Source organism: Geotrypetes seraphini, chromosome 1 (genome assembly GCF_902459505.1).
Source record: "Geotrypetes seraphini chromosome 1, aGeoSer1.1, whole genome shotgun sequence".
Classification (NCBI taxonomy): Eukaryota; Metazoa; Chordata; class Amphibia; order Gymnophiona; family Dermophiidae; genus Geotrypetes; species Geotrypetes seraphini.
Window position 1 is genome coordinate 487,118,518 of NC_047084.1, and position 27,346 is coordinate 487,145,863.

General features: G+C 43.2%; 1 protein-coding gene across 2 annotated transcripts in view; it reads left to right on the forward strand.

Annotated features, from left to right (window-relative positions):
* Positions 1 to 27,346, forward strand: part of ECPAS (Ecm29 proteasome adaptor and scaffold) — a 336,957-nt gene that overhangs the window by 115,567 nt on the left and 194,044 nt on the right. For both annotated transcript variants that reach the window (XM_033926317.1, XM_033926309.1), the window contains exons 16-18: positions 9,701 to 9,824; positions 9,975 to 10,055; positions 14,014 to 14,233. In XM_033926317.1, the coding sequence (XP_033782208.1) occupies positions 9,701 to 9,824; positions 9,975 to 10,055; positions 14,014 to 14,233 (425 nt within the window). The remainder of the gene's footprint in view (positions 1 to 9,700; positions 9,825 to 9,974; positions 10,056 to 14,013; positions 14,234 to 27,346) is intronic.

A 27,346-nucleotide genomic window follows, 5' to 3' on the forward strand; every position in this document is an offset into this window, starting at 1 on the left:
TATAATTCTTTATTCATTTTCATATTTTACATGAAGTGTACAAAATATTGAGTTACAACTAATGAATACACAATATCACTTTTATATCTATTACATAATATTCTGAACAAATTTTTTTTATCCCCTCTCTCACCCCCCACCCTTCAAGTACTTTCCAATCACCTTATACATATTGTATACCATATTATAACATGTTATGTAAAATTATTTTCACTACCCCCCTCCATGTGTGCCATAAAGAAGAAAAGAAGAAGATAAATCCTACTATTCATTCAGTACAATACTTTGTCAATGGCCCCCATATTTTTATAAATTTAGGATATGTCCCTCTTTGTATTGCTATTACTCTTTCCATTTTGAATATATGACAAATTGTATTCCACCAAAATGTATAATTAAGGTTACTATGATTCTTCCAGTTATTGGTTATATGCTGAATGGCAACCCCTGTCATGACTAGTAAAAGCTTGTTATTTTCTGGTGAAATTTGACTTTTTTTTCTCATCATCATTCCAAATAACACTGTATCATATGATATTGCTACATGATTTTCCATCAATTTATTAATTTGTGGCCAAATTGCATTCCAAAAACTTTTAATGTAGGGACAATGATATAGTAAATGATCCAACGTCCCAGGTTCCAGATTACAGTGCCAGCATTTATTGGACTTAGAACTATCTAATTTTTGCAAACGTGTAGGGGTCCAAAAAGCTCTATGTAATAAAAAGAACCAAGTTTGTCTCATAGATGCTGACACTGTACATCTCATTCTCCAAGACCAAATTAGTGGCCATTGAGATGCAGTAATTTGATGCTTAATCTCAATGCTCCAATTGTCTCTTAGACAATTTTTTGGTTTTTTATTCAAATATCCAGATATTAATTTATACCACAATGCGGCTTGATGCCCTAGGAAGTCTGCTTGGAAGCATAAGAACTCTAAACTATATTGATTATTCAATGTTTTCCATTCAGGGAACCCAACCTGAATGGCCTGCTTCAATTGCAACCATTTAAAACTTTTTTTTTTAGTAAGACCAAATCTATGTTGCAATTGTGAAAATTCCAGCAGTTTACCTTCCGAAATAACATCATTCAGAGATCTAATGCCTGCAATAATCCATTCCTTCCAAAGGATTTGAGCTCCGACAATTTTAATCTTGGAGTTTATCCATAAAGACTGATTAGCTGACTTGTTTATTGGGACAGGTGTTAATTTACTAATAAACCTCAACATTTTCCAAGTATCCATTAATATCTTATTTTCTCTGTATCTTCTAGGCATGTTGATACTTGGAAGATGAACTAAATTTAGGGGAAACATAAGGCGCCATTCCAAATATAACCAATCCGGTGCATTATCTATCAGTTCTGGGAGGATCCAGTACATACCCTGACGTAAAATATAGGCTTGATGGTACCTATAAAAATTTGGAAAATTTACCCCTCCCTCCTTAATTGATTTTTGCAAAGATACCAAAGCTATTCTATGCGTTTTACCAAGCCAAAGAAATTTTGTTAAAATGCTATTAAGCTTTTTATAAAAGGACCCCTGAAAATAAATAGGTATCATACTCATTTGGTAGCAAACTACAGGCAAGATCATCATTTTAATAGTTTGAACTCTCCCCCACCAAGAAAGATGTGACGGATTCCATTGCTCACATAACTCTGTAACTCTTTTCAATACAAATTTTTCATTTTCTTTTACTGTATCTTCAATTGTATTTTTAACTTGAATGCCAAGATATTTAAATCCTTCTTCTTTCCATATGAACGGAAAAGCGTCAAATAATCCTTTTACACAATGAACATTTAAAGGTATAAGTTCAGACTTACTCCAATTAATTTTATAACCTGAAAATTTGCCAAACATATCAATTAATTCCAATAGACAAGATAAGGTAGACTCTGGATTCCTCAAATAAAGTAAAATATCATCCGCATAAGCCGAAATTTTATATTCCATATCAGAATATGGAATACCCTGTATCCCCCTTGCTTGCTGTATTGCTAACAATAAGGGTTCTAATACAACATCAAATAACAAAGGAGATAAAGGACAACCTTGTCTAACTCCCCTCTGCAATTGAAAACCATCAGATATCATATTATTAATATTTAATCTTGCAATCGGGAAGCTATACAATGTTTTTACCATTTGTATAAATCCAGAACCTATACCAAACCATTCTAAAGCCTGATGCATAAAATTCCATTCTACCCTATCAAACGCTTTTTCTGCATCCAAGGAAACTGTAAAAGCCGGTTCATCCATTTTTTTTGATAAATTTAACATATGAAACAATAATCTAGAGTTATTAGAGGAATGTCTTTTAGCAACGAAACCCGTCTGATGCGTGTCTATAATATGTGGGAGAGCTTTGGCTAATCTCAAAGCCAAAATTTTCGCCAAAAGTTTATTATCCACATTTATTAAAGATATAGGCCTGTAGTCTGAAACCAAAGTAGGATCTTTATTTGGCTTAGGCAAAACAATTACTATTGATTCAGCCATAGTACCTTTAATATCACCTTTTATAAGTTGTGTCTGATATAAATTTAGTAAATATGGGGAAAGGACATTTTGAAATGTTTTATAAAATTCTACTGAATAACCATCACCACCTGGAGCGGATCCAACTCTAAGAGATCTCAACGCTGTTTCTAATTCTTTTAATGATATAGGTTCATCTAAACTCCGTTTTATATGATCAGGAACCTTAGGTCCAATAATTAAATCTAAAAAATTTTTACCATCTTTTTGCCTCTCCAAATAAGGCTCGGAAGAATACAGGTCCTTATAAAATTTTAGAAATTGCTTTAAAATTATATCCGTTTGATTGGTTATTATACCATTATCATCTTTTATCCCATTAATGGTAGTTCTTCTTTTTTTTGCTTTAAGATAATTTGCCAATAATCTTCCCGCCTTATTAGAATTTCCATAATACATTGTCTGTTTGGAAAACAAGTCTCTTCTTATCATTTTTGAAGCTAATTTGTTATATTTACCTTTTGCTTTCAAAAGAGCTTGTAATACATCATGTTCCCATTTGCTTACCAATTTAGTTTCTAGTATTTTAATTTCTTTTTCTAACTCTATATACTGTTTTTTAATTTGTTTCCTAACAAAAGCCGAATATGATATAATATGACCTCTCATAGTCGCTTTAAAAGCGTCCCATACATTTTCAATAGATGTATCTTCCACTAAATTAATTTGAAAGAAATCACTAATTTGTGTTTTAAAATTTTCCAAAATTTTCATCCACAAGCAATGCATTATCAAATCTCCAAAGAGATCTTCTATTTTCTAATTGATCTAATTGTAAATCTATCCATACTCCCGCATGATCCGAAATGATAATGGGATCAATGGAAGCCTTAATCACTTGCTGCACTTTATGTGATGAAATAAAAATATAATCTATTCTTGAAAATGATTTATGAACCTGTGAACAAAATGAAAATTCCTGATCATTAAAATGAAGAATACGCCATATATCCTTCAAATCACATGATTGAACCAAATTATCTAAACCTAAAGATTTTATACTTTTACCTGGTTTTTTATCCATTAATGGATCCATTACAGCATTAAAATCTCCAGCCACCACTAAATTAGAAGCAGCCAGTGGTAACAACATACTCTGCAATTTTTTAAAGAATTCTGATTGATTCGAATTAGGGGCATATATATTGAACAACGTCAGGGCATTATTTCCCATACTTATATCAACATGTAGCCATCTTCCATGTGGGTCCGAATTTACTATCTTAAAATTGGCCATACACTTTTTATTTATAAGAACTGCTACTCCTGCTTTTTTACCCTCTGCTGGAGCAAAAAAACATTCTTTCACCCACCCACCCGTTAGTTTCTGCGATTCCTTTATATTAAGATGGGTCTCCTGCAGACAATAAACATCCGCGTTTTGCTTCTTTAAAAATGATAATACCTTTTTCCTTTTGATTACATGATTCAGGCCATTGACATTAATAGAAAATATCTTAAAAGACATAATATATTTTATACTCCTTATCATAATCTTCCTCTTCCCTTCTTCCATAACTAAGATCTAAAAAACTTCTCCCCATGGCACACATTCTTACCTCCAAATTACCCAATCCCTTATTAATCTTTTCCTTAATCATCCTAGTAATATCTTTAATACCCACCTTCTTCCCCCCCCCCCAATATAATGACTGCTTAAGGACACACATTGGACAGTAATCCCAACTTCCCCCCCTCCCCCCCAGGCAACCAATATTTATTAATAACCCCTTTATCCTTTATTGAGACAAACTCACTACCTCTCCACAATATATCTAATTATATCTCTCTTCTTTTTCCATTTTAAAGTAATTAATTTCTCTATCTATTATTTAACCTTTAGTCACATAACCATATTTATTTCCTAACATTCCATTAATGCATTTTTATCATTTCACCAATCTCTAATTCATTCCCCCAACATTTTATTTCATTCAAGAAAATTCTATCATAGTCATATATTTAATAAAAAGTATCATTTTCCTATATCTTATATTATCTAATCCATCTTCTCCTATCCTCCTTTAAATATCCAACAACAAATATCCATCTCTTCATATATTTCTGTTAAAAAAAAAATTTCAATTTTATAAGTTTTTATCCCCTATTTGTATTTAAACATTTGTATTTCATTTTCAAAATAATTTTTTTCCCCCCTTTTTATATTTCCTCTTCTCCAAATTAAATCCAATCTTTTTAAAACTATATTATCACAACATCAATCTTTACATTCCTTCAGCTACCAATAAATTCTTATGTATCTTTCTTTTATATTATTCATTTTCCTTTCCTTTACTTGCATTTAAATATCATATAACTTGTCCTTTCTATCATTAGTCCATTCTGCAATCTTTTCCTTATTGTCCTTTCATTCTTTACTTTCTCCTTTTCTGACTTATTAAATAAACTGAACTTTCATATTTATTTCTTATCTCCATCCATCCACTCTTAAAGACTTTTGACTGCCAATTATCATTCATTTTTTTTTTTATAATATCCTTTTAGTCTATCAGTCCTGCTTTCTTCTTCTTCACATCTATTTATTTTCCTATTAAGTCTTCACTTTTCCTTTTGTGTTAATTTGTCCAGTCCTTTAATCCTTCTTGTTCATTCTTTACTCCAACCATCCATCTTTCAGTCTCCTAAAAGTTCAGTCTAATAACTTCACTTTAATGTCTTTCCAGTCTATCCTTCTTTCTACTTTCTTTTTTACATTCTTTTATTTTCTTTTTCACTTGTTCATTTTTATTTCCTGTTCTTTGTTGCATATTCTTCTTTTTCCAACAAACAAAAGTCCCATAGTTCTTTATATTTAATTTTTTGTTCAATATCCACCAATCCAGTCTTAGTATTTATCCCTTCATTTCAACACCCATTGTGCTAAAATGACATAGGTTCTGATTTTGAAAGAAAGGCCTTTAGTTTTTCCGGATCAACAAAATACAAAGATTTATCCCCACAAGATACCCTCATTTTTGCTGGGTAATATAACCCATACTTATATCCTTTTTCCTTTAATTGAGATCTCAGATCAAGGAATTTCTTCCTAATATTTGCTGTATTTTTAGCAAAGTCTGGTAAAAACCATATTTTGGATCCTTTATAGTTTAAGTTTTTATCTTTTTTGGCAGCATTTAAAATTTCTATTGCTTGTTGGTATCTTAACATCTTGAATATTAATGGTCTTGGTCTTCCTTGATTTTCCAGACTCTTTATTGGAATTCTGTGTGCCCGTTCTATTTCCAAAGGCTGTTTGAAATCCAACTGTAATAATCTAGGAATTAAATTTTCTAAAAACTGTATTGCATTTTTCCCTTCCAAATTTTCCTGTATTCCAAAAAGTTTTATATTCTTTCTTCTTCCACGGTTTTCGTAATCTTCCAGCTGATTTTTCAATTGAATTATTTCCAAACTGTCATTTTTGCATCTTTTTCCTTCACATTCTAAGCTCTCCATTTTAATTTCTAACTCTGTTGTTCTTTTATTAGCTACTTCCATTTGTCTGTGTATATTCAGGATTTCTTCCTTCAGTTCTGCCATATTACTCACAGTCTCTGTCATCATTTGTTTGATTTGCCTCAGTTCCCCCATAACTTCAGCTTTGCTTAACTCCTCTGATACATCAGCAGGAAGCGGAACCTTACTCGGGGTAATTTGATCCTACTTCTGCCTTTTCACAGCCCCTCCGGTTTCACTCTTACTCTGTCGGGTGCTCGCCATGCTCCCGCTGTCCTCTCCAATGTTTTCAGCCGAAAACAGTTTAAAAGGAAATCTTTATTTATTCAACGGTTGCCCAGGTAAGAGGAGTGCTGCGATCACACGACCATTTTGTGTGCGCGCTAAGCCACGCCCCTCAAATACAAATTTTAAAATAATCAGTTGACAGAAAACAGAGCTACAAATTTTCTTTGAAATCAGTGAGACAATAGAATTGCTGCTAGATGGAACAGTTAGTTGTTTGTTTGTTTTTTAAATGAGTCTTCAGTAGCTTGCACAGTTCAGTGATTTTGTGGGGATTTTATCCTTTGCTGTCTTCTTGTTGCTTAGTAAAATACTTCAAACATGAAAGACCCTACAGTGGGAAGCATACCTGGTAATGTTGAGTGGCTGAAGGGAAAGAATAAGAGGAAAAGGGTTATATAAAAGCATGGCTTGTTGAGTTCCTCATTGTTATAGAACAAGAATCTATAGAGTATAGAAGGCATTTCTAGAAAGGGGTGAGTTGTATACTGTATTGTCTTGTTGATCAATAAAGTACTTTAAACATATTGCTTTGTGGGAAGCCAAAGATGAGGAAACATCCATCCTTCAGGATTTACAATGGAGAAATTGATGGGAAAAGGTTGTCAGAGATGTGCAGCTTTGCACTAAAATGTCAAGTACTAGAAATTACTTTCTGCTGAAGGGTTCAGAAAAATTTGAAAACTGGCACTGATATCAGATGTAACACAGAAGACAGAGAAAGGGAGTCCAAAAATGTAACAAAAAACAACACCAACGAAGGTGAAACTGCCTCCAGAACTGGGATTAAAAAATGTACTTTATTTCACAATATATGATCAAGATGTATGACCTGACACTGACAATGTTTCGGCTCTTTGCTCTCTTTAAAATAATTCATCTGAATGTAATAAAAACCAGATACGACGTGTGTTCTCCTCACTCCAGTTGTATCTGGTTTTTATTACATTCGGCTTAATTATTTTATAGAGAGCAAAGACTCCTGAGGCAGGCAAGAGCTGAAACACTGTCAGTGTTGGGTCATAGGTCTTGATCATATATTGTGAAATAAGGTGTCAGGTCAAAACCGCGGAAGACAAAGATGTGCGCTGACAACTGAGCGCAGCCGAAGAAAATAACTGTTTTTAGGGGCTCCGACGGGAGGAGGGTGTGGGGGGGAAACCCCCCACTTTACTTTATACAGATCGCGCCACGTTGTGGGGGCGTTGTGGGGGGTTTGGGGGTTGTAACCCCCCACATTTTACTGAAAACTTCACTTTTTCCCTAAAAACATGGAAAAGTTAAGTTTACAGTATAATGAGGGGAGTTACAACCCTCCAAACCACCCACAACGCCGCCGCGATCTGTATTAAGTAAATTGGGGGGGGCTCCCCAACAAAAACCCCCGTCGGAGCCCCTAAAAACTGTCATTTTCTTCGGCGCGCGCCTCCGTCTTGCGCTCAGTTGTCGGCGCGCGCCTTTGTCTTCCGCGGTTTTGTCTATGAACCGTGAAATAAAGTACATTTTTTATCCAAGTTCTGGAGGGTGTTGGCTTTTATTAATATCAGATGTTTAATATAGTTTTGGAGACAAAACACATATACAAAGTAAGTATCTGTATATAATATGTAAATCACAGAGAGGTGATATATCAAATCTCTTACAGACATTTTCTAAATGGACCTGATATTCAGTTTAATTTAGCTAGCCAGGAATGGCTCCCGGCTGGTTAAATAGGACATATGCTTAACCACAAAAAATGGACTAAGTCCTCTTGAGCGAATCAAAATAATCAAACCAATGAATAGAGGACAAATAATAACAAGAATTCTTGCTATTCTATACCGCTCTCAGAACCCTGTAATGTTCAAGACACTTGAGTATCCAGACATAACTCATACAGGTACATGGTATCTTTCATCGAGCCGGTATTTTCATGTGCAAAACTACAAATGTGCAAGAAGCTATAATAAAGTGCTACGTGAAATAAATAACATTAAAAATTCGCACTTAGCTTTTATATGTACTTGATTTGTAGTGAATCATTGTAGTAAACAAAAATTGGCTAAACGCCCTACGGGACCCGTTTCGCCACAGTCAGGGGCTTCATCGGGGGTCTTGTATTTATAAATGTGCAACTTTGTTTGAGCTGACATTTTTTGTTACGTGTCAGCTCAAACAAAGTTGCACATTTATAAATACAAGACCCCCGATGAAGCCCCTGACTGTGGCGAAACGGGTCCCGTAGGGCGTTTAGCCAATTTTTGTTTACTACAATGATTCACTACAAATCAAGTACATATAAAAGCTAAGTGCGAATTTTTAATGTTATTTATTTCACGTAGCACTTTATTATAGCTTCTTGCACATTTGTAGTTTTGCACATGAAAATACCGGCTCGATGAAAGATACCATGTACCTGTATGAGTTATGTCTGGATACTCAAGTGTCTTGAACATTACAGGGTTCTGAGAGCGGTATAGAATAGCAAGAATTCTTGTTATTATTTGTCCTCTATTCATTGGTTTGATTATTTTAAATAGGACATAGCCAGCTATCCAACGATATTTAGTGGGAGATAGTCAGCTATTTCCCACTGAATATCTGGCTCACCGGATTGGCTGGTGACTGGCTATGTCATGTAACATAGCCAGTCACCGACAATATTCAGTGGCTTGCTGCTTAAGTTCGGTGACCAACCTTTTAGCTGGCTTGCCGCTGAATATTGGCCTAGCTGGCTATGTGTTGGCTGGCCAAAATTAGACTGGAAAATCAACATCGGTCACCAGAAAAGGCACTGGGCAATGAATTTCCAGTATTGCCACAGACCATGGGAGATCACCAACAATCTCCCACGGTCTGAATATTGGGGGAATCGCATTTGGCATCCACATCCAGCACCGTGTCCTCTGCTATAATCAGAGAAATGATGGAAGTTTTTTGGATGGGGCAGCTGGGGGCCTATACCCATCCTTCTAGGAGGATTTTCCATATCCATATGCTGGCCAAGCTAAAAAGGGTGTAGGACAATTACTTTGCTTGCTCTTGCCTATTCCTCTTGTATCCAGGGAGATCAGTGCCATCCAGGTTTACTGATTTATTTATTTATTTATTATTTTTTTTTTTTTTAAAGAGCCCTTGAGAATAAAAAGAAAAACAGGCAAATTTGGGTGTTTGTTGCCTCCCTTATAATGTTTAATGGAAGCCTATTTTCGGAGATGGATATGGTTTTGATTTCCATTAGAAATGATTGGAAGAATTTACTGCTAACTCCACCTGTCCCTAGAGGCTGAAATTGCTTTCTAAAATCCTTCCATGCTGTGGTAACAAGAGAGGTTTGTGTGCATATTTTAGTTTCCAGTGTTTGCTGTACATTTCTCAGTTTCTCAATATTTCATTTTTTTTCTTTCTTCATGGAAGGCGGGAAGAGGTGCATGGAGAAGCCCAGCGTGCTCTTAGAGCCCTTCCCAGCAATAATGAAAAAGAGAGCGCTAGCAGACGATTGCCTCCTTTTCCAGACATGGTCCAGTATATCCATGAAAAGGTATTTCACTGTAGCTACGGAATCTGTAGAATCTTGGAAGGCCAAAAAAAAAAAAAAAATTCTGTTTTTTGTTTCTGTTGTATTAAAAATCATGACAGACTTATGTTGTATATTATTAATGATTGACTGTGTGCCTTTTTTTTTTTCCAGGCTTCTCAGAGAATTAAAACTCCAGCTAAATATGTGACAGGAAATGTAGTTCTTCCATTTAATCCTTCTGGTTTTGGAGAGGTAAATACTTCAGATATGGCCTAATGTGAGATCTGTTTAGGATGGAAGATAACAGAGGGAAGAAACATCCCATGGCTTATTTCTTTTGTATATGAGATTAGTTTTCTCCAAAATATTTTATTGTATTTCTTCTTTATTGCTGTTTCATATATATATTCATGTTAAATGCTCTTTTTGTTAAAATATATTCTTGTGCACAGGTCATACAAGTCCTGACAAGTAGGTCACTCTCCCCAAATCACAAGTCTTTGCAGAATGATGTCATCTACATTTTTTTTTTTTTTTAGCTCTACCTCTTTCCCCAGTGAGCTGTACTGCATCCTTTCAGTTTTTGGTGCTTAAGAGGACCCCAGTACACTTGGGGCAGTTCTGCCTGGGAAAAGGTACAGACTCTCTGAGCAGAGGTCTGCAGCTAGAAGGGCCACCTTTCAGGGAACCTGTTTAGCTGGCTTGCATTTTCATTGACGGAGCATGGGGTTTGTCCCCTGGAAGCTAATTTATCAGGCACTTAAGAGTGCAGGCTGTTTAGCCCTGTGGCAGTCTGGGAAGGGCTGTAGTGGGTGCCGGCTGCTTTTCCTCCCTTTGTCATCGCACATGGATCTGTGGGGGGTCTGAGGTTTCAGTCCAGTTTTGGTCTGACTGGCTTAAAATTAAGTATAATGGACTCCTCAGCCCTTTCTACCTCTCTATCATGCCATACTTTCGCTGGCTGGCTGAGGAGCATCCATGCATCACATGTTGCGGGGTACAGGGGGGAGCCATGGGTTTATCCCACTCTGATATCTCTAGGGCTGGAGGATTGCAGGTGACTTAATTTTTCAGGGAGAAAATCCCTTCCAGATCCCTTGGATGGTAATTTGGCAAAGTGCAGATGTGTGAACGCCGTGGAGCCCAAAAGAAGTCATGGTGAGTCCCTGAAGGGGTCCTCGGCTCCCTGCTCAGGGCTTTACACCAGATTTTGTGAAGCTTATGTAAGTTGTTGGGATCCTCCTGTGGCATCAGAGGATGCACCGGTGGCTGCGCAAGGGGATTTGTCCTCACAAAATACACTCCACCCAGAAAGGGTTACCAATTAAGAACCAGAAGATCAGTCCAGAGTAGGACTAGGGAGAATGGGAGTCGGAGTCCATGCCTTTACTGCCACAGAGTGAATCGTTTTATAGAATGGACATAGCAGCTCAAAATGACAACACTTTTGGGTCCTCAGTGTTGAGGGTAGGCTCGTCTGTCCCGCCCCAGATTCAAGGGACTGCTTTGATACGTCCCACTTGTCAGGACTTAAATGCCCTGTACACCAAAAGGGAAAATAATCTTTCTGGTAACAAGGCATATGAGTCCTGATTCACTGCCCTGTCAGTGTAATTATTCGCTTGCTTAATGTCTCAGACAAGTATGTCCAGAACTTGATATCTTCTCATACCAATCAGGTATTATGAGTAGAGTACAATGCCATGTTATTGTTACAAATGCAATTGTGAGTATACAAGCTCCATAAATGTTAATGCTGGTTTACTCAGATTGGTGAATTGGTTATTCTACTTTGTTTTATATGAGATGTTTTGATTAATATTGTTCATTATACTTGTAACAGAAGTATCTTGTTAGGGAAGTTCCTCCCTGTACCCCTCCTTCTTAAGTTTTCCAAGTTTATTTAAAATTTGTTATTCCGCTTATCAAATTTCTAAGGGAGTGCATTTATATAAAATCAGGAGTCATACATTGTCTCCTATTGAGGTGGTTATTGACTGCTTTGGTACAAACTGAAGGGATGCAGTATAACCCACTGGGAAAGGAGGCGGAGCTGAAAAAATGTAGATGACATTCTTCTGCAAAGACTCATGGTTTGGAACTCATCAGGATTCATATGTCCTGTTAACCAGAAAGAAGATTATCGAGGTAAGAACCTAAACTTCCCGTAATGGTTTATCTTAACCTTTTGTTTATTGAAAAAAAATGTAGAACTGCTGACAGTTTAAATGTAGAAGGCTGATGGGTAATTGAGCATGCTTTTTATCTGATTCCTTACCACTGAATATTTTTTTTTTTTTTGTGAAATGTTATGTTTTTCCATGTGTGACTGTTACAGGTGAAAGATCATTATCAGGGCTAGATAATCTGTAGTAAAATGCAATTTTTAAAACCACAATAAAATTTATAGCACAAGTCACTAATCCATGGTACCTGAAAACTGTAGTTTAGTAAAGCTTGTAATAAATTGAACTTTGTTTTGCTACAGCTGGGAGCAATGCATGTTTCTAACCACAACTGTTCAAAGATAGCAGGTCCCAAGTTGGGCCTGTTATTTTTGAAAGGGTCTGGAAAGTACATGGAAAAAATAACCATCCATTCTGATCCCTTTTGCATATAATCCCTTCATCCCAGTAGTCTTCCAGTATGTACTGGGTTCTCACTGGTTGGGAGGGCAAGAGCAATCCCTGGTGCTCCTGACATGCAGTTCCTGTCTTCAAAATGGCTGCCTGAGCCCATTAGCAGTAGTTTCGCAGTACTACAAATACAAAACAGAAACTTCTATTCTGCAATTTGTGCACAAAAGCTCAATGTGGATTACAATAAATTTCTGTATAATTTTTATTATAAGGAAAGAAGGAACAGTTTATGACCTCTTAAGAGGTCAAGCTCCCATATTTGGAAGATTGACCTCCTAACAATAGAATTGTGATACTACTGCTAGGGAGCTGCGGCAGCCATTTTGAAGATAGGAGCTGCTGGGACAAGAACTTCTCAGGATCGTTCTGGCCTATCCTTCCACTAGCTACCAGAGACACATTGATAGGTACCAAGGGGGTATGGAGGCTTGGAGGTATGAGAGAGTTGTATGGAAAAGAGATCAGGATGGGAAGTTTAATTGTTCTACTACTACTACTACTACTACTATTATTTCTAGACAGCTAAATGGCTTGTGAAAATTGTCCTTTTATTTGTCAAAGCAATTGCAGCTAGCTAGAAAATCTTTTCAAAAGAAATGGTTGAGTTTTTGGCCACTTTTTATAACACATCTGGAGAGGTAGTTGTGAAGCTACAAAATGCTAGTACAACAGATATAAAGGGAAAGTTACTAATGTACATTAATGGTCTAACCAGGAGCTGTAGTATTCTGAAGGGGTTGGTGGGGAGGGGGCACAAGGCACACACATTCAAGGCTGGCTGCCTTCCGTCCCCTCTGACCAAAACTTTGTGTTGGAGGAAGCAGGATACTGCAGGCCTGGAGCATGTGTGAATACTGAAAGTCTCCATGTATGTTTTTGAGAATGGAGGTAGGGTGATGGTGAAAAGGAAAAGGGGCAGAGGTGGAAGGAGAGAACATGCTGGCCCATAGTGGAGAGAAAGGAATATGCTGGATCTGGGTGAATGGGGAGAGAAGGGGAGATAATGGACTATAGGGTGGGTGCATGTCCTAAAGTTAGCCTAAAGGTGTGCTATACCCTTGGGCTTGCCCTGAGAATATTGCATGTTGTTTGCAAAATAAATCTTATTTGTCTTCAATGTATAATTCTTTAGCACAGTACGTTTAATAATGAACTACAAAGCAACTAATTATTATGGAAAATGATTAACACAGCTTGCAGACTGTGTTAATGGTGAAAAGATAATAACCACCTTTGAGGCCTTCCTAGGGCACGGGGAGGTGACAATGCATGTAATTTTATGTTAAGAAAGGAAAAGTATCTACAGAAAAGGTAGGTATAATTTTGTAGGGGTTACCTTTTCCTCTAGGCACGTCTCTGGGTACAAGTACAAGCATTTAATAAGGGAAACAAAGCTTCATTTTACAGAGATTGAACTGGTACCTCTGATTTCCTATTAAAATAGGAAACTGTGTAATATATTTTTACACTGATTCCTCTTCAGTCCTTCCATCTTGCTTTGAAAATGGCAAAGCAAGTTATATGTATTACAGCAATAACCTGAGATCCTTCTCCCCTATCTCTTGTCTCAGATTGTCTTGTATCTGCGGATGTGCTTGGCTTACAGTGCAGGAGCAGTGCCTACCTCTCAGAATCTGGTGGATATGCAAGATCACTCCCCTGCTATTGGACGCTACATCAGGAACTTGATGTCTGACAACTTCATATCCTCTTCATCAGCCAAGAGCGCAGAAACAAACCCAGTGCTGATCTACATTGGCTTTCTCCAGCAGCTACTATCTGCCGTTGGAGGTAAAAAATATAGAGCTCTGTAACCTTCACTCATGCCATAATCCTAAAGGTTGTACTTGTATTTACTAATGCCATAAACAGTTTGCTTCAAATTAACCTGTAGAACCAAAAATACACTTTGATATTTTTTTCAAGAATGTAAGAGTTTATCCCAGGACAAGCAGGCAGCATATTCTTGACTGACTGATGGGTGACGGCACCGACGGAGCCCCGGTACGGACAATTTTAGAGTGATTGCACTCTAAGAACTTGGAAAGTTCTAGCAGGCCGCACCGCGCACGCGCGAGTGCCTTCCCGCCCGACGGAGGCGCGCGGTCTCCAGTTTCTTAGTTTCCGCGGAGCTAAGAAGACGCACGTTTCAACGGCTGTTGAAAACTTTTTTCTATTTTCGCCTTCCCGCTCGCGTAAACTCGTTGGGAAAATATTGTTTCCCTCATTTTATTTTATTTTCTTTGTTAAAAAAAAAACAAAAAAAAATTAATTCGTTTTTCTTTCATTTTTTCGGTTTCGCCCCAGCGGGGCCTGTTGCCACCATCGAGGCCTCGGCCTTCGATTTGGCTGAAGCCGTTTTTACATTCATGCCCCCTCAACCCGGGTTTAAGCAGTGCCAGCGGTGCGCTCGACCAATTTCACTCACAGACCCGCACAACTGGTGTCTACAGTGTCTTGGTCCTGACCATCGAGCGTCTACTTGCACCCGCTGTGCCACTCTTAAAAAGAGAACTTTAAAAAATCGACAAATCCAACAGCGATTATTGTTTGGTACCGAGATGTCGGATTCGGCGGCACCGGTCCCCACTTCGACCACGACGCAGTCGGCACCTGCCTCGTCGACACCGCACCGGCGTCGCACCCTTCAGGTAAGCCGGCTAAGAAGCCTTCCCCGCTGGACCGCCCTCCGGTCTCAGTGGCAGCGAGCCCAATCCTGCCGACCTCGAGGCGCCCGCGGAAGTGCTCCGCTCCGATTGAGATAAGCCCCTCGACATCGGGTTCCTCTTCGGAGTGTAGAGCGGCACCCAAGGTACCACAGAAGAAAAAAGCGGTACCGGTGCCTTCACTGGACGAGCGCATTGCCGCCGTCCTGCAAGTACAGCTTAAAGAACAACTACAGCAGCTGTTACCTGCCCTTCTGACACCGAGCCTTCCAGTCCCGGTCCGGTCTGAGCCTCCGGTACCGACAGTGGAGCAGCCTCCTTTGTCGGCATCCACCTTGTCGGTACCGATGCATACCACTTCCTCGGTTTCTATGCCAGTCTTAGCGCCGGAACCGAGATCCTTACACCAGGTTGTTCAAACATCGGCGCCGACACAGCCTATAACATCTCCCGGTACCGTTTCACAGAGGTCTGGGAAGTCGATGCATAAAACTCGACACCTAGAACCCTCCACACCGGAATCCCGGGACCGCAGTTTTCAAGTGCGGGACCCTGATCTGTGGGGCGATTCGGAGGACCCTCTTCTCTCAGAGGGAGAGTGTTCATCAGGAGAAGAGGATCCTTCTGTTTTGGATCCATCCTCTAAACCTGATGCAACTTCTTTTACCTCTTTTCTCAAAGAGATGTGTGAATCTCTCTCTATTCCCTTGGAGGCTGAATCCAAAAAATTCAAGGCATTTCTTGATGCTCTGGATTTTGACCAGCCTCCAAGGGAATTTCTCAAACTGCCTCTCCATGACATATTAAGAGAGACATTTTACAAAAATCTAGAGACACCCTTGACCATCCCAGGAGCTCCCCGCAAACTGGACTCCTTATATAAGGTCATACCTATTCCAGGCTTTGACAAGCCACAACTCCCCCATGAGTCCTTACTGGTGGAATCTACTTTAAAGAAATCCACGAGGGCTAGTGTATACGCTTCTGTCCCTCCTGGCAGAGAAGGTAAGGCCATGGATAAGTTTGGCAAGAGGTTGTATCAAAATGCGATGCTAGCAAATAGATCAGGGAACTATGCTTTCCATTTTTCTTTTTACGTTAAGCATCTCATTCAGACTTTGTCATCTTTTGAGAAATATCTCCCTGACCGTAAAAAATCTGCCTTTCGCCAAACTTCTTCATCGCTCTTACAACTGCGCAAGTTCATGGTCAGATCAATCTATGACACCTTTGAGCTGACCTCTAGGGCCACGGCTATGTCGGTAGCTATGCGGCGACTGGCCTGGCTCAGAGTTTTAGAACTCGATGTCAATCATCAAGATCGACTGGCCAATGCACCTTGTTTGGGGGATGAGCTGTTTGGAGAATCCATGGACTCCACTACTCAGAAACTCTCAGCTCATGAGACTCGATGGGACACTCTCCTTAAGACAAAGAAGAAGACCCCACCTATTAGGCCTTTTCACCAACAATCGGCCTATCAACGTAGATTTGTGGCTCGTCCTTTACCTCAGACCCAGCAGCAACCCAGGCGTCAGAGGCAACAACAGAGGCAAGCTGCTAGACCAGCACAGCAGCAACAGCAGGTGAAACCTCCCCCTTCACAGAAATCAACTCAACCCTTTTGACTTGGTTCTCCAGGACATAGCCAGTCTCCCTCCTTCTGCCCATCTTCAGCAGCCCATAGGAGGACGCCTTACTCATTTCATAAGCCGTTGGGAAATCATCACCTCGGATCAGTGGGTCCTCAACATCATCCGCCACGGCTACTCTCAATTTCCAGACTCTTCCTGCCCAAAGTCTGCCAAGAGAGTCTGCTTTGAACACTTCTCAGTCTTCCCTCCTTCTTCAAGAGGTTCAATCCCTCCTTCTTCTGAACGCCATAGAGGAGATTCCTCTGGATCAAAAGGGGCAGGGATTTTACTCCCGTTACTTTCTAGTTCCCAAAAAGACAGGAGATCTCAGACCCATTTTAGATCTTTGCGATCTCAACAAATGCTTGGTAAAAGAGAAATTCAAGATGCTTTCTCTAGCTACTCTTTATCCTCTTCTCAATCAAGGCGACTGGCTATGTTCCCTAGATCTCAAAGAAGCATACACTCACATACCGGTCAATCTGGCCTCCAGACAGTACCTCCGCTTCATGATCAACCAATGTCATTACCAATACAAGGTGCTACCCTTCGGTCTGGCCTCCTCTCCAAGAGTGTTCACCAAATGTCTGATTGTGGTGGCCGCCTTTCTACGTTCCCACCACCTTCAGGTGTTTCCTTACCTGTACGATTGGTTGATAAAGGCCAATTCTTTTCAGATAGTACTCCAGGCCACCAACCAGACCATCATGTTTCTACAACTTCTGGGGTTCGAGATCAATCTACCCAAATCTCATATTATCCCCACTCAGAGACTTCAATTCATTGGAGCGGTGCTGGACACAGTCCTCATGAGAGCTTTTCTGCCGTCCAACCGTCTTCACACTCTCCAATCTCTGTGTCAGCAGGTGCTTCATCAACGTTCCATCTCTGCCAAGCAAATGATGATACTCTTGGGTCACATGGCCTCCACAGTTCATGTCACACCCTTCGCACGTCTCCACCTACGCACTCCTCAATGGACCCTAGCGACCCAGTGGTCCCAAGCGACAGATCCTTGCTCATGACACATATCTGTGACATCCTCTCTTCTTCAGTCTCTACAATGGTGGTTGATATCCTCAAATCTCTCCAGAGGTCTTTTGTTCCATCTACCTCCTCATCAACTTGTCATCACCACCGACGCCTCCCCTTATGCCTGGGGAGCTCATTTGAACGAATTCCAAACTCAAGGACTTTGGACAGCCCAGGAAATGAAACATCACATCAACTTCCTGGAACTCAGAGTGATGTTTTATGCCCTCAAGGCCTTCCAGCATTTTCTCTTTCCTCAGGTCCTTCTACTGTGCACAGACAATCAAGTTGCGATGTACTACATCAACAAGCAGGGTGGGACGGGCTCTCGCCTCTTGTGCCAGGAAGCCCAGAAGATTTGGGCTTGGGCCACAGATCACCACCTATTCCTAAAAGCTATCTACATTCAGGGAGAACAGAATTCCTTAGCGGACAAGCTCAGCAGAATTCTCCAGCCTCACGAGTGGACACTCGATCCTTTTACTCTGCAGTCCATCTTCGCTCAGTGGGGCACTCCTTAGATAGACCTCTTTGCAGCTCCTCACAATCATCAGCTGCCCCACTTCTGCTCCAGACTCTACTCTCCTCACCGTCTGGCAGCGGATGCATTTCTCCTGGATTGGTCCAATCTCTTCCTGTATGCTTTCCTTCCTCTGCCTCTCATGCTCAGGACCTTGTTCAAGCTCCAGAGGGAACAGGCCACCATGATTCTGATTGCGCCACGGTGGCCCAGGCAACATTGGTTCTCCCTTCTACTTCAACTCAGTTCTAGGGAACCTATTCTACTTCCACAATTTCCTTCTCTGCTCACACAACATCAGGAGACCCTTCTGCATCCCAACCTCCAATCTCTGCACCTGACAGCCTGGTATCTCTTGGTCTGACTTCAAATGATACTCTTTTATCTCTGCCCGTTCGTTCTGTTCTGGATGCCTCCAGGAAACCGGCCACTCTGCAATGTTACCATCAGAAGTGGACACGGTTTTCTTCCTGGTGTCTTCTTCATCATCTTAATCCTACGTCCCTTGCTGTGGAGACCGTGTTGGATTACCTTCTTTCTTTGTCTGATTCTGCTCTCAAGTCTACTTCCATCAGAGTCCACCTCAGTGCTATTGCTGCTTTTCATGAGCCAGTCCATGGGAAACTCCTTTCAGCTCATCCCTTGGTCTCCAGATTCATGCGAGGACTTTTCAATGTGAAACCACCTCTTAAACCTCCTCCTGTGATCTGGGATCTTAACGTGGTTCTTTCAGCCTTAATGAAACCTCCGTTTGAACCTTTGGCTACCACTCCTTTCAAGTTTCTCACTTGGAAGGTTCTCTTCCTGATTGCTCTCACCTCTGCCAGTAGGGTCAGTGAGCTCCATGCACTAGTAGCAGACCCACCCTTTACCGTCTTTCATCATGACAAGGTGGTTCTGCGTACACATCCAAAGTTTCTCCCTAAGGTTGTCTCTGAATTCCATCTCAACCAATCCATTGTTCTGCCTGTTTTCTTTCCGAAACCTCACTCTCACTCTGGAGAACAGGCTTTGCATACTTTGGACTGTAAGCGGGCTTTAGCTTACTACTTAGACCGTACTAAGCCCCACAGATCATTCCCTCAACTCTTTCTGTCCTTTGATCCAAATAAATTGGGACATCCTGTTTCTAAACGTATGCTGTCCAATTGGCTCGCAGCGTGCATTTCTTTCTGTTATGCTCAGACCGGACTGACTCTGGAAGGTTCTGTCACGGCCCATAGAATTAGAGCTATGGCAGCATCTGTAGCTTTCCTCCGTTCCACTCCTGTTGAGGAAATCTGCAAGGCTGCCACTTGGTCCTCAGTTCATACTTTTACATCTCACTATTGTCTGGACGCATTCTCCAGACGGGATGGTCACTTCGGCCAATCTGTTTTGCAAAATTTGTTTTCCTAATGGCCAACCTTCCCACCATCCCTCTTTTTGTTAGCTTGGAGGTCACCCATCAGTCAAGAATATGCTGCCTGCTTGTCCTGGGATAAAGCACAGTTACTTACCGTAACAGGTGTTATCCAGGGACAGCAGGCAGATATTCTTGCGTCCCACCCACCTCCCCGGGTTGGCTTCTTAGCTGGCTTATCCTAACTGGGGACCGCGCGCCTCCGTCGGGCGGGAAGGCACTCGCGCGTGCGCGGTGCGGCCTGCTAGAACTTTCCAAGTTCTAAGAGTGCAATCACTCTAAAATTGTCCATACCGGGGCTCCGTCGGTGCCGTCACCCATCAGTCAGTCAAGAATATCTGCCTGCTGTCCCTGGATAATACCTGTTACGGTAAGTAACTGTGCTTTATTATTAACAGGTACTAAACTGTTTTCTATAGTGGAGGAGTGAGATAAAGTGAGGTTACTTACCTTTAATGGGGGATCTCTATGGCCACATATGGGTGATGTTGTGTGATGCGTCATGGACAGAATTTTCCAGGCCCATCTTAGTATGCACAGGCCACCCCAACCCCCATCTGCATCTCCAGTCCATTCTCCAGCTAGGGCAGATTCATCTGAGAGGGGAGGTGGGTGAGTTTGTGTGGCTGACTTATCCTTCTTTCCATGGAGAAACCCTCCATTATGGGTAAATAACTTACTTTATCCTTGGACAAGCAGAATGAGTCGGTCACATGCGGGCAATTCCCAAGTTGAGGGCTCTGAATGTGGCATTATGTCAAATAGTAAGTTCTTCAACCCTTCATAGCCTGTGTAGTGCACTGTAATAAGGTGAAGCTGCATGAAGGAGATCAAGGCCTAGACAAAGAGGAACAACAAAGTCACACAGGAGGGATGACAGCCTGTGAAGGAAGTCAAGGCCAAGATTCAATATTGGAGGTTGTGGTGGAGGTTTTTGTTATTTTTGCCTATGATGAACTAAGGGCTCATCGACAAGCAGCTTTTGCTGTTTTGGTGAATTCCTTGACTGGTTATGAGGCCTTTTTCTCCACCACAGTCTGGTTGCTGTCTGTTTTCCACCTCGGCAAAAGGAGAAAGTCTCGTGTGTGTATGTGTCCATTTACCACACCCATTTGGTGGTAGTAAAATCTATCTTAACATAAATCCTAAGCAAGAAACAAGATGACTTCTAGCATTAAGTGATAAAAGTATGAGCTAAAAACAATGTACATGTCTTTGAGCAGAAAACCAAAAATGGCTTGAAACAAGCAGATTTTACGCGCCACTCTGTTTGTTTCAAGCCATTTTCGTTTTCTGCTCAAAGACACGTACATTGTTTTTAGCTCATACTTTTATCTGTGTACCCTACATTATCCCAGGACAAGCAGGCAGCATATTCTTAACGCATGGGTGACGTCACCGACGGAGGCCCGGTACGGACACTTTTAACTAGAAAGTTCTAGTTGGCCGCACTGCGCATGCGCGAGTGCCTTCCCGCCCGACGGAGGAGAGCGTGGTCCCCAGTTTCTTCGTTTCCGCGGAGCGAAGAAGACGCATGTGCTTTCAACGGCTGTTGAAAACTCTCTTTTTGCCTTCCCGCTCGCGCTTTTTTGATCCTTTTTTCTTATTTTTCCCTTTCGGGTTCGTTATTTTTCTACTTTGCAAAAAAAAAAATAAAAAAAACTCGTTTTTTTCTCTGTTTTTTCTACCGGCCCCGGCGGGGTCTGTTGTCATCATACAGGCCTCCGGGTTTGATTTTGCGGAGGCCGTGTTTCCCTTCATGCCCCCCCAGCCGGGCTTCAAGAAGTGCCAGTGGTGTGCACGCCCGATCTCTCTAACTGACCCACACAACTGGTGTCTGCAGTGTTTGGGTCCAGAGCATCGGGCTGACACCTGCACCCGCTGTGCTACTCTTAAGAAACGCACTCTTAAAAACCGACAGATCCAGCAGAATCTCCTCTTCGGTACCGGTTCTGCTATGGATCCTGCCCCGACGTTGACGGCGCCGCAAAAATCGGCACCGACTACCTCGACGACGCCTGATCCTTCTTCTTCGGGGTCGATGGCACCAGGTAAGCCGGCTAAGAAGCCTTCCACTTCCCTTGAGCGCCCTCCTGCCACAGCGGCGACGCCGGTCCCTCCGACGTCACGCCGACCCCGTAAACGCTCCGCCCCGATCTCGGTGAGTGCCTCGTCATCGGCCTCCTCATCGCCAGGGCATGGAGCGGCACCTATGGTACCGAAGAAAACAAAGACGGTACCGGTGCTGCCATTGGAGGATCGCATCACGGCCATCCTCCAGGATAAGTTACAGGAGCAGCTCCAGCAGCAACTCCAACACCTTTTGCCAACCCTATTGGCACCGCTTCTTCCGGTACCGGACCGGCCCGAGCCCCGCACATCGGTGTCCGCCTCCTCGGTACCGCTTAACACCTCCATGCCAGTCTTATCCGCTCAACCTGAGCTACACACTCTCGCTGCGGAAGACCCTTCCCGGGACCGGGATCGACTACGGTCCTCCCGGGACCCGGAACGGCACCGTTCCTCCCGGGACAGAGATCGACACCGCTCTTCCTCTCCAGGTACCGTTTCCATGCGATCTGGAAAATCTCTTTCCAAGACCCACCACACTGAGCCTGCCATCAGGGACCCAGACTTATGGGAACAATCTCTGCCCGGTACCGAGGAGGATGCCTCTTCCACGGATGAGGAACCCTCAATGGCGGATACCGCCTCAAAGCCGGAACAATCCTCCTTTACTAAATTCCTTCGGGAGATGTCGGCGGCCCTTTCCATACCATTAGAGTCCGACTCTAAAAAGTCCCCAGCTTTTTTAGGTGCTTTGGACTTTGAACAACCTCCCAAGGAATTTCTTAAATTACCCGTCCATGATATCTTACGGGAAACTTTTTATAAAAATTGGGAGAACCCCCTCACTATCCCGGGTGCCTCTCGGAAACTTGACAGTTTATATAGAGTAATCCCTATTCCGGGGTTTGATAAGCCTCAACTACCCCATGAGAGCCTTCTCGTAGAGTCCACATTAAAGAAGACTCAGGGATCCAGTGTCTATGCCTCCACCCCTCCTGGCAGAGAGGGTAAGACAATGGATAAGTTCGGCAAACGCCTCTATCAAAATGCCATGCTGGCTAACAGGGCGAATAATTATACCTTCCACTTCTCTTTTTATATGAAGCACTTGGTCCAACAACTATCCGCCCTGCAAAAATACCTCCCTGAGCATAAGATCCCGCTTTTCCAGCAGCAGATTGCCAACCTCCTTCAACTACATAAATTCATGGTGCGTTCTATCTATGATTCATTCGAACTCACATCTCGAGCATCTGCATTGGCTGTGGCCATGCGACGTCTCGCCTGGCTGAGGGTATCTGACTTGGACATAAACCACCAAGACTGCCTCGCTAATGCACCCTGCCTGGGTGACGAACTCTTTGGAGAGTCTCTGGACTCAACTACCCAGAAACTCTCGGCCCATGAGACCAGATGGGACACGCTGATAAAACCTAAGAAGAAGACTCCGCCTGCCCGACCTTACAGGCCACACTCCTCTTATCAGCGCAGGTTTTCGGCCAGACCTCTCAATCCTCCTCAACAGCAGTCTCGCCAACCTCGACAACAACAGCACGCCCAGGCCCGTCCTCAATCTCACCAGCCTGCCAAGCCTCTCCCACAGTCTAAACCCGCTCAGCCCTTTTGACTTTTCTCCAGGGCATAGCCAGTCTCCAACCTTCAGTACCTCTCCCTCAACCCATCGGAGGCCGCCTCACCATCTTTCTCCAACGCTGGGAGGTCATCACATCAGACCAATGGGTGCTCAACATCATCCGTCACGGATACTCACTCCATTTCCAGACTCTTCCATCAGACAATCCTCCCGTAGAGTCTGCTTCTCACTCCTCCCAAACTCCCCTCCTCCTAAGGGAGGTCCAATCCCTCCTCCTCCTCAATGCCATCGAAGAAGTTCCACCAGACCAAAGAAGTCAGGGATTCTACTCCCGCTACTTCCTGGTACCCAAGAAAACGGGAGACCTTCGTCCCATCCTCGACCTCAGGGACCTCAACAAATGTTTGGTCAAGGAAAAGTTCAGAATGCTCTCCCTTGCCACGCTCTACCCTCTTCTATCTCAACAAGACTGGCTATGTTCCCTAGACCTCAAGGAGGCCTACACACACATCCCCATCCATCAAACTTCACGTCGCTACCTCCGCTTTCAGATACAGCACCACCACTACCAGTACAAGGTGCTGCCCTTTGGCCTTGCATCATCACCCAGGGTGTTCACCAAGTGCCTGATTGTGGTAGCGGCCTTCCTCAGGTCTCACAACCTCCAGGTGTTCCCCTACTTGGACGATTGGTTGGTGAAAGCACCTACGTCTCCACTTGTGCTACAAGCCACTCATCACACCATCTCTTTCCTCCATCTCCTGGGGTTCGAGATCAACTACCCCAAGTCGCATCTGCTTCCCACACAACGACTTCAGTTCATCGGAGCCGTCCTCGACACTACTCTGATGAGGGCTTTTCTCCCCTCCGACCGTCAACGGACCCTGCTCCACCTCTGCCGCCAGGTGCTCCTTCATCACTCCATTCCAGCTCGGCAGATGATGATCCTCCTGGGCCACATGGCCTCGACGGTCCATGTGCTTCCTCTGGCGCGACTCCACCTCAGGACACCTCAATGGACTCTAGCCAACCAATGGTCACAGACCACGGATCCTCTTTCTCATCCCATCTCTGTGACATCGTCTCTTCAGCAATCTCTTCAATGGTGGTTGAACTCCTCCAATCTTTCCAGGGGTCTACTCTTTCATCTACCCCCTCACTCCATGATCATAACAACAGATGCCTCCCCCTATGCATGGGGAGCTCACCTGGGAGAACTTCGCACTCAGGGCCTCTGGACCCCTCAGGAGCGTCAACATCACATCAATTTCCTGGAACTCAGGGCCATGTTCTATGCCCTCAAGGCCTTCCAGCACCTTCTCTACCCTCAGGTTCTTCTCCTGTGCACAGACAACCAAGTCGCCATGTACTACATAAACAAACAAGGCGGCACCGGATCTCCCCTCCTCTGTCAGGAGGCTATCCGCATCTGGACCTGGGCCACGGCCCGCAGTCTCTTCCTCAGGGCGGTCTATATCCAAGGCGAACAGAACTTCCTGGCCGACAATCTCAGCCGCATCCTTCAACCTCACGAGTGGACTCTGGATCCCCCCACACTCCGCTCCATCTTTGCTCGGTGGGGCACCCCTCAGGTGGACCTCTTTGCAGCTCCTCACAACCATCAACTGCCCCAGTTCTGTTCCAGACTCTTCTCTCCTCATCGCCTGGCCCCGGATGCATTCCTGATCGACTGGACGGATCGGTTCCTCTATGCCTTTCCTCCACTGCCTCTGATGTTGCGGACGTTATTCAAACTCCACAGGGACAGAGCCTCCATGATTCTCATCGCTCCTCGGTGGCCTCGCCAACACTGGTTCTCCCTCCTGCTCCAACTCAGCTCCAGGAAGCCCATTCCTCTTCCTGTGTTTCCTACTCTACTTACACAGCAGCATCAGTCTCTACTGCATCCCAATCTGTCCTCGCTCCACCTGACAGCTTGGTTTCTCTCGGCCTAACCTCTCCAGACATTCTGTCTCAGCCTGTCCGTCATATTTTGAATGCCTCTAGGAAACCGGCCACCCTTCAATGTTACCATCAGAAGTGGACCAGGTTCTCGTCTTGGTGTCTACTGCATCATCACGATCCCACCTCTTTGGCGGTGGAAACTGTACTGGACTATTTGCTTTCCCTGTCCGACGCTGGCCTCAAGTCTACCTCAATCAGAGTCCACCTCAGTGCCATCACTGCGTTTCATGAGCCTATCCTCGGAAAACCTCTCACGGCTCATCCACTGGTTTCCCGGTTCATGAGAGGCCTCTTCAATGTCAAACCACCTCTAAAGCCCCCTCCTGTCGTCTGGGACCTGAATGTGGTTTTATCAGCCCTCATGAAACCCCCTTTCGAGCCTCTTGCTACAACTTCACTCAAATTTCTATCATGGAAGGTGCTTTTCCTCATTGCCATCACTTCTGCCAGGAGGGTTAGTGAGCTGCATGCACTGGTCGCCGACCCACTGTTCACGGTTTTTCACCATGACAAGGTAGTTCTGCGTACCCATCCTAAATTCCTTCCCAAGGTGGTCTCGGCTTTTCACCTCAACCAGTCCATTTTGTTACCTGTCTTTTTCCCTAAACCCCATTCTCACCCTGGGGAACAGGCGTTACACACGCTGGATTGTAAGCGTGCCCTTGCATATTATCTTGACCGTACCAGGGCTCACCGCTCGTCCCCTCTGCTCTTTCTGACCTTGATCCTAACCGTCTAGGTCGTCCTGTCTCCAAACGCACGCTTTCCAACTGGCTTGCTGCCTGCATTGCGTTCTGTTATGCTCGGGCCGGTCTCTCACTGGAAGGTGCTGTCACGGCCCACAGGGTCAGAGCTATGGCTGCTTCTGTGGCTTTCCTCCGTTCCACGCCCATCGAGGAAATCTGCAAGGCTGCCACTTGGTCCTCAGTTCACACGTTCACTACTCACTACTGTCTGGATGCTTTCTCCAGACGGGATGGGCACTTCGGCCAATCTGTGTTACAAAATTTATTTTCCTAATGGCCAACCATCCCTCCTCCCTCTCTGTTAGCTTGGAGGTCACCCATGCGTTAAGAATATGCTGCCTGCTTGTCCTGGGATAAAGCACAGTTACTTACCGTAACAGGTGTTATCCAGGGACAGCAGGCAGATATTCTTACGACCCACCCACCTCCCCGGGTTGGCTTCTTAGCTGGCTTACCTTAACTGGGGACCACGCTCTCCTCCGTCGGGCGGGAAGGCACTCGCGCATGCGCGGTGCGGCCAACTAGAACTTTCTAGTTAAAAGTGTCCGTACCGGGCCTCAGTCGGTGACGTCACCCATGCGTTAAGAATATCTGCCTGCTGTCCCTGGATAACACCTGTTACGGTAAGTAACTGTGCTTCATCTGGACCCCTGAGGAAGGCAGTTTCGCCGAAACACAGACCGTGTAGGGTCCGGCAGGACAATCATTCGTGTATTACAAATTCAGACTTTTATTTGTATTTTTGTTGTGAAGAGCGAATAATTAATCATCTTCCAGAACATCCATATGCACAGTCTTTTGTTTTTATCTTTGGATTGTTTTTATTGTGGAACATTGGTTATTCCTTTTTGTTTTGTTGTGTTTTTTTATGTTTAAATCTTTTTTTATTAAACAGATATAACCATAATACAGACAAAAATGCAATAAAGATTTTACAATAGAAACTATGTACCATGGAGGACTGAACTCTTATATCCTCCACAGCAACTGTCAGGCACCATTATCCCCCCCTTCCCTGTTCCCCAAGTCACAATCCCTGAACCCCCCCCCCCACCCAAACAGAAACAAGGCACAGACTGAGGTCAGAAATCAGACAGGTAAGGCAGAATACAATTGAAGTCGATTCAATATACGACTACGACTCTCAGGAGATAAAGTGTTCAAATATGGAGTCCATGTGTTAACAAAGTCTCTGCTCCAGCGTTGAGAAGAATACGCCAAGCAAACTTTCCTGCCCATCAGCTCATGCAGTCTATTTCTCCAATACCAATAGGA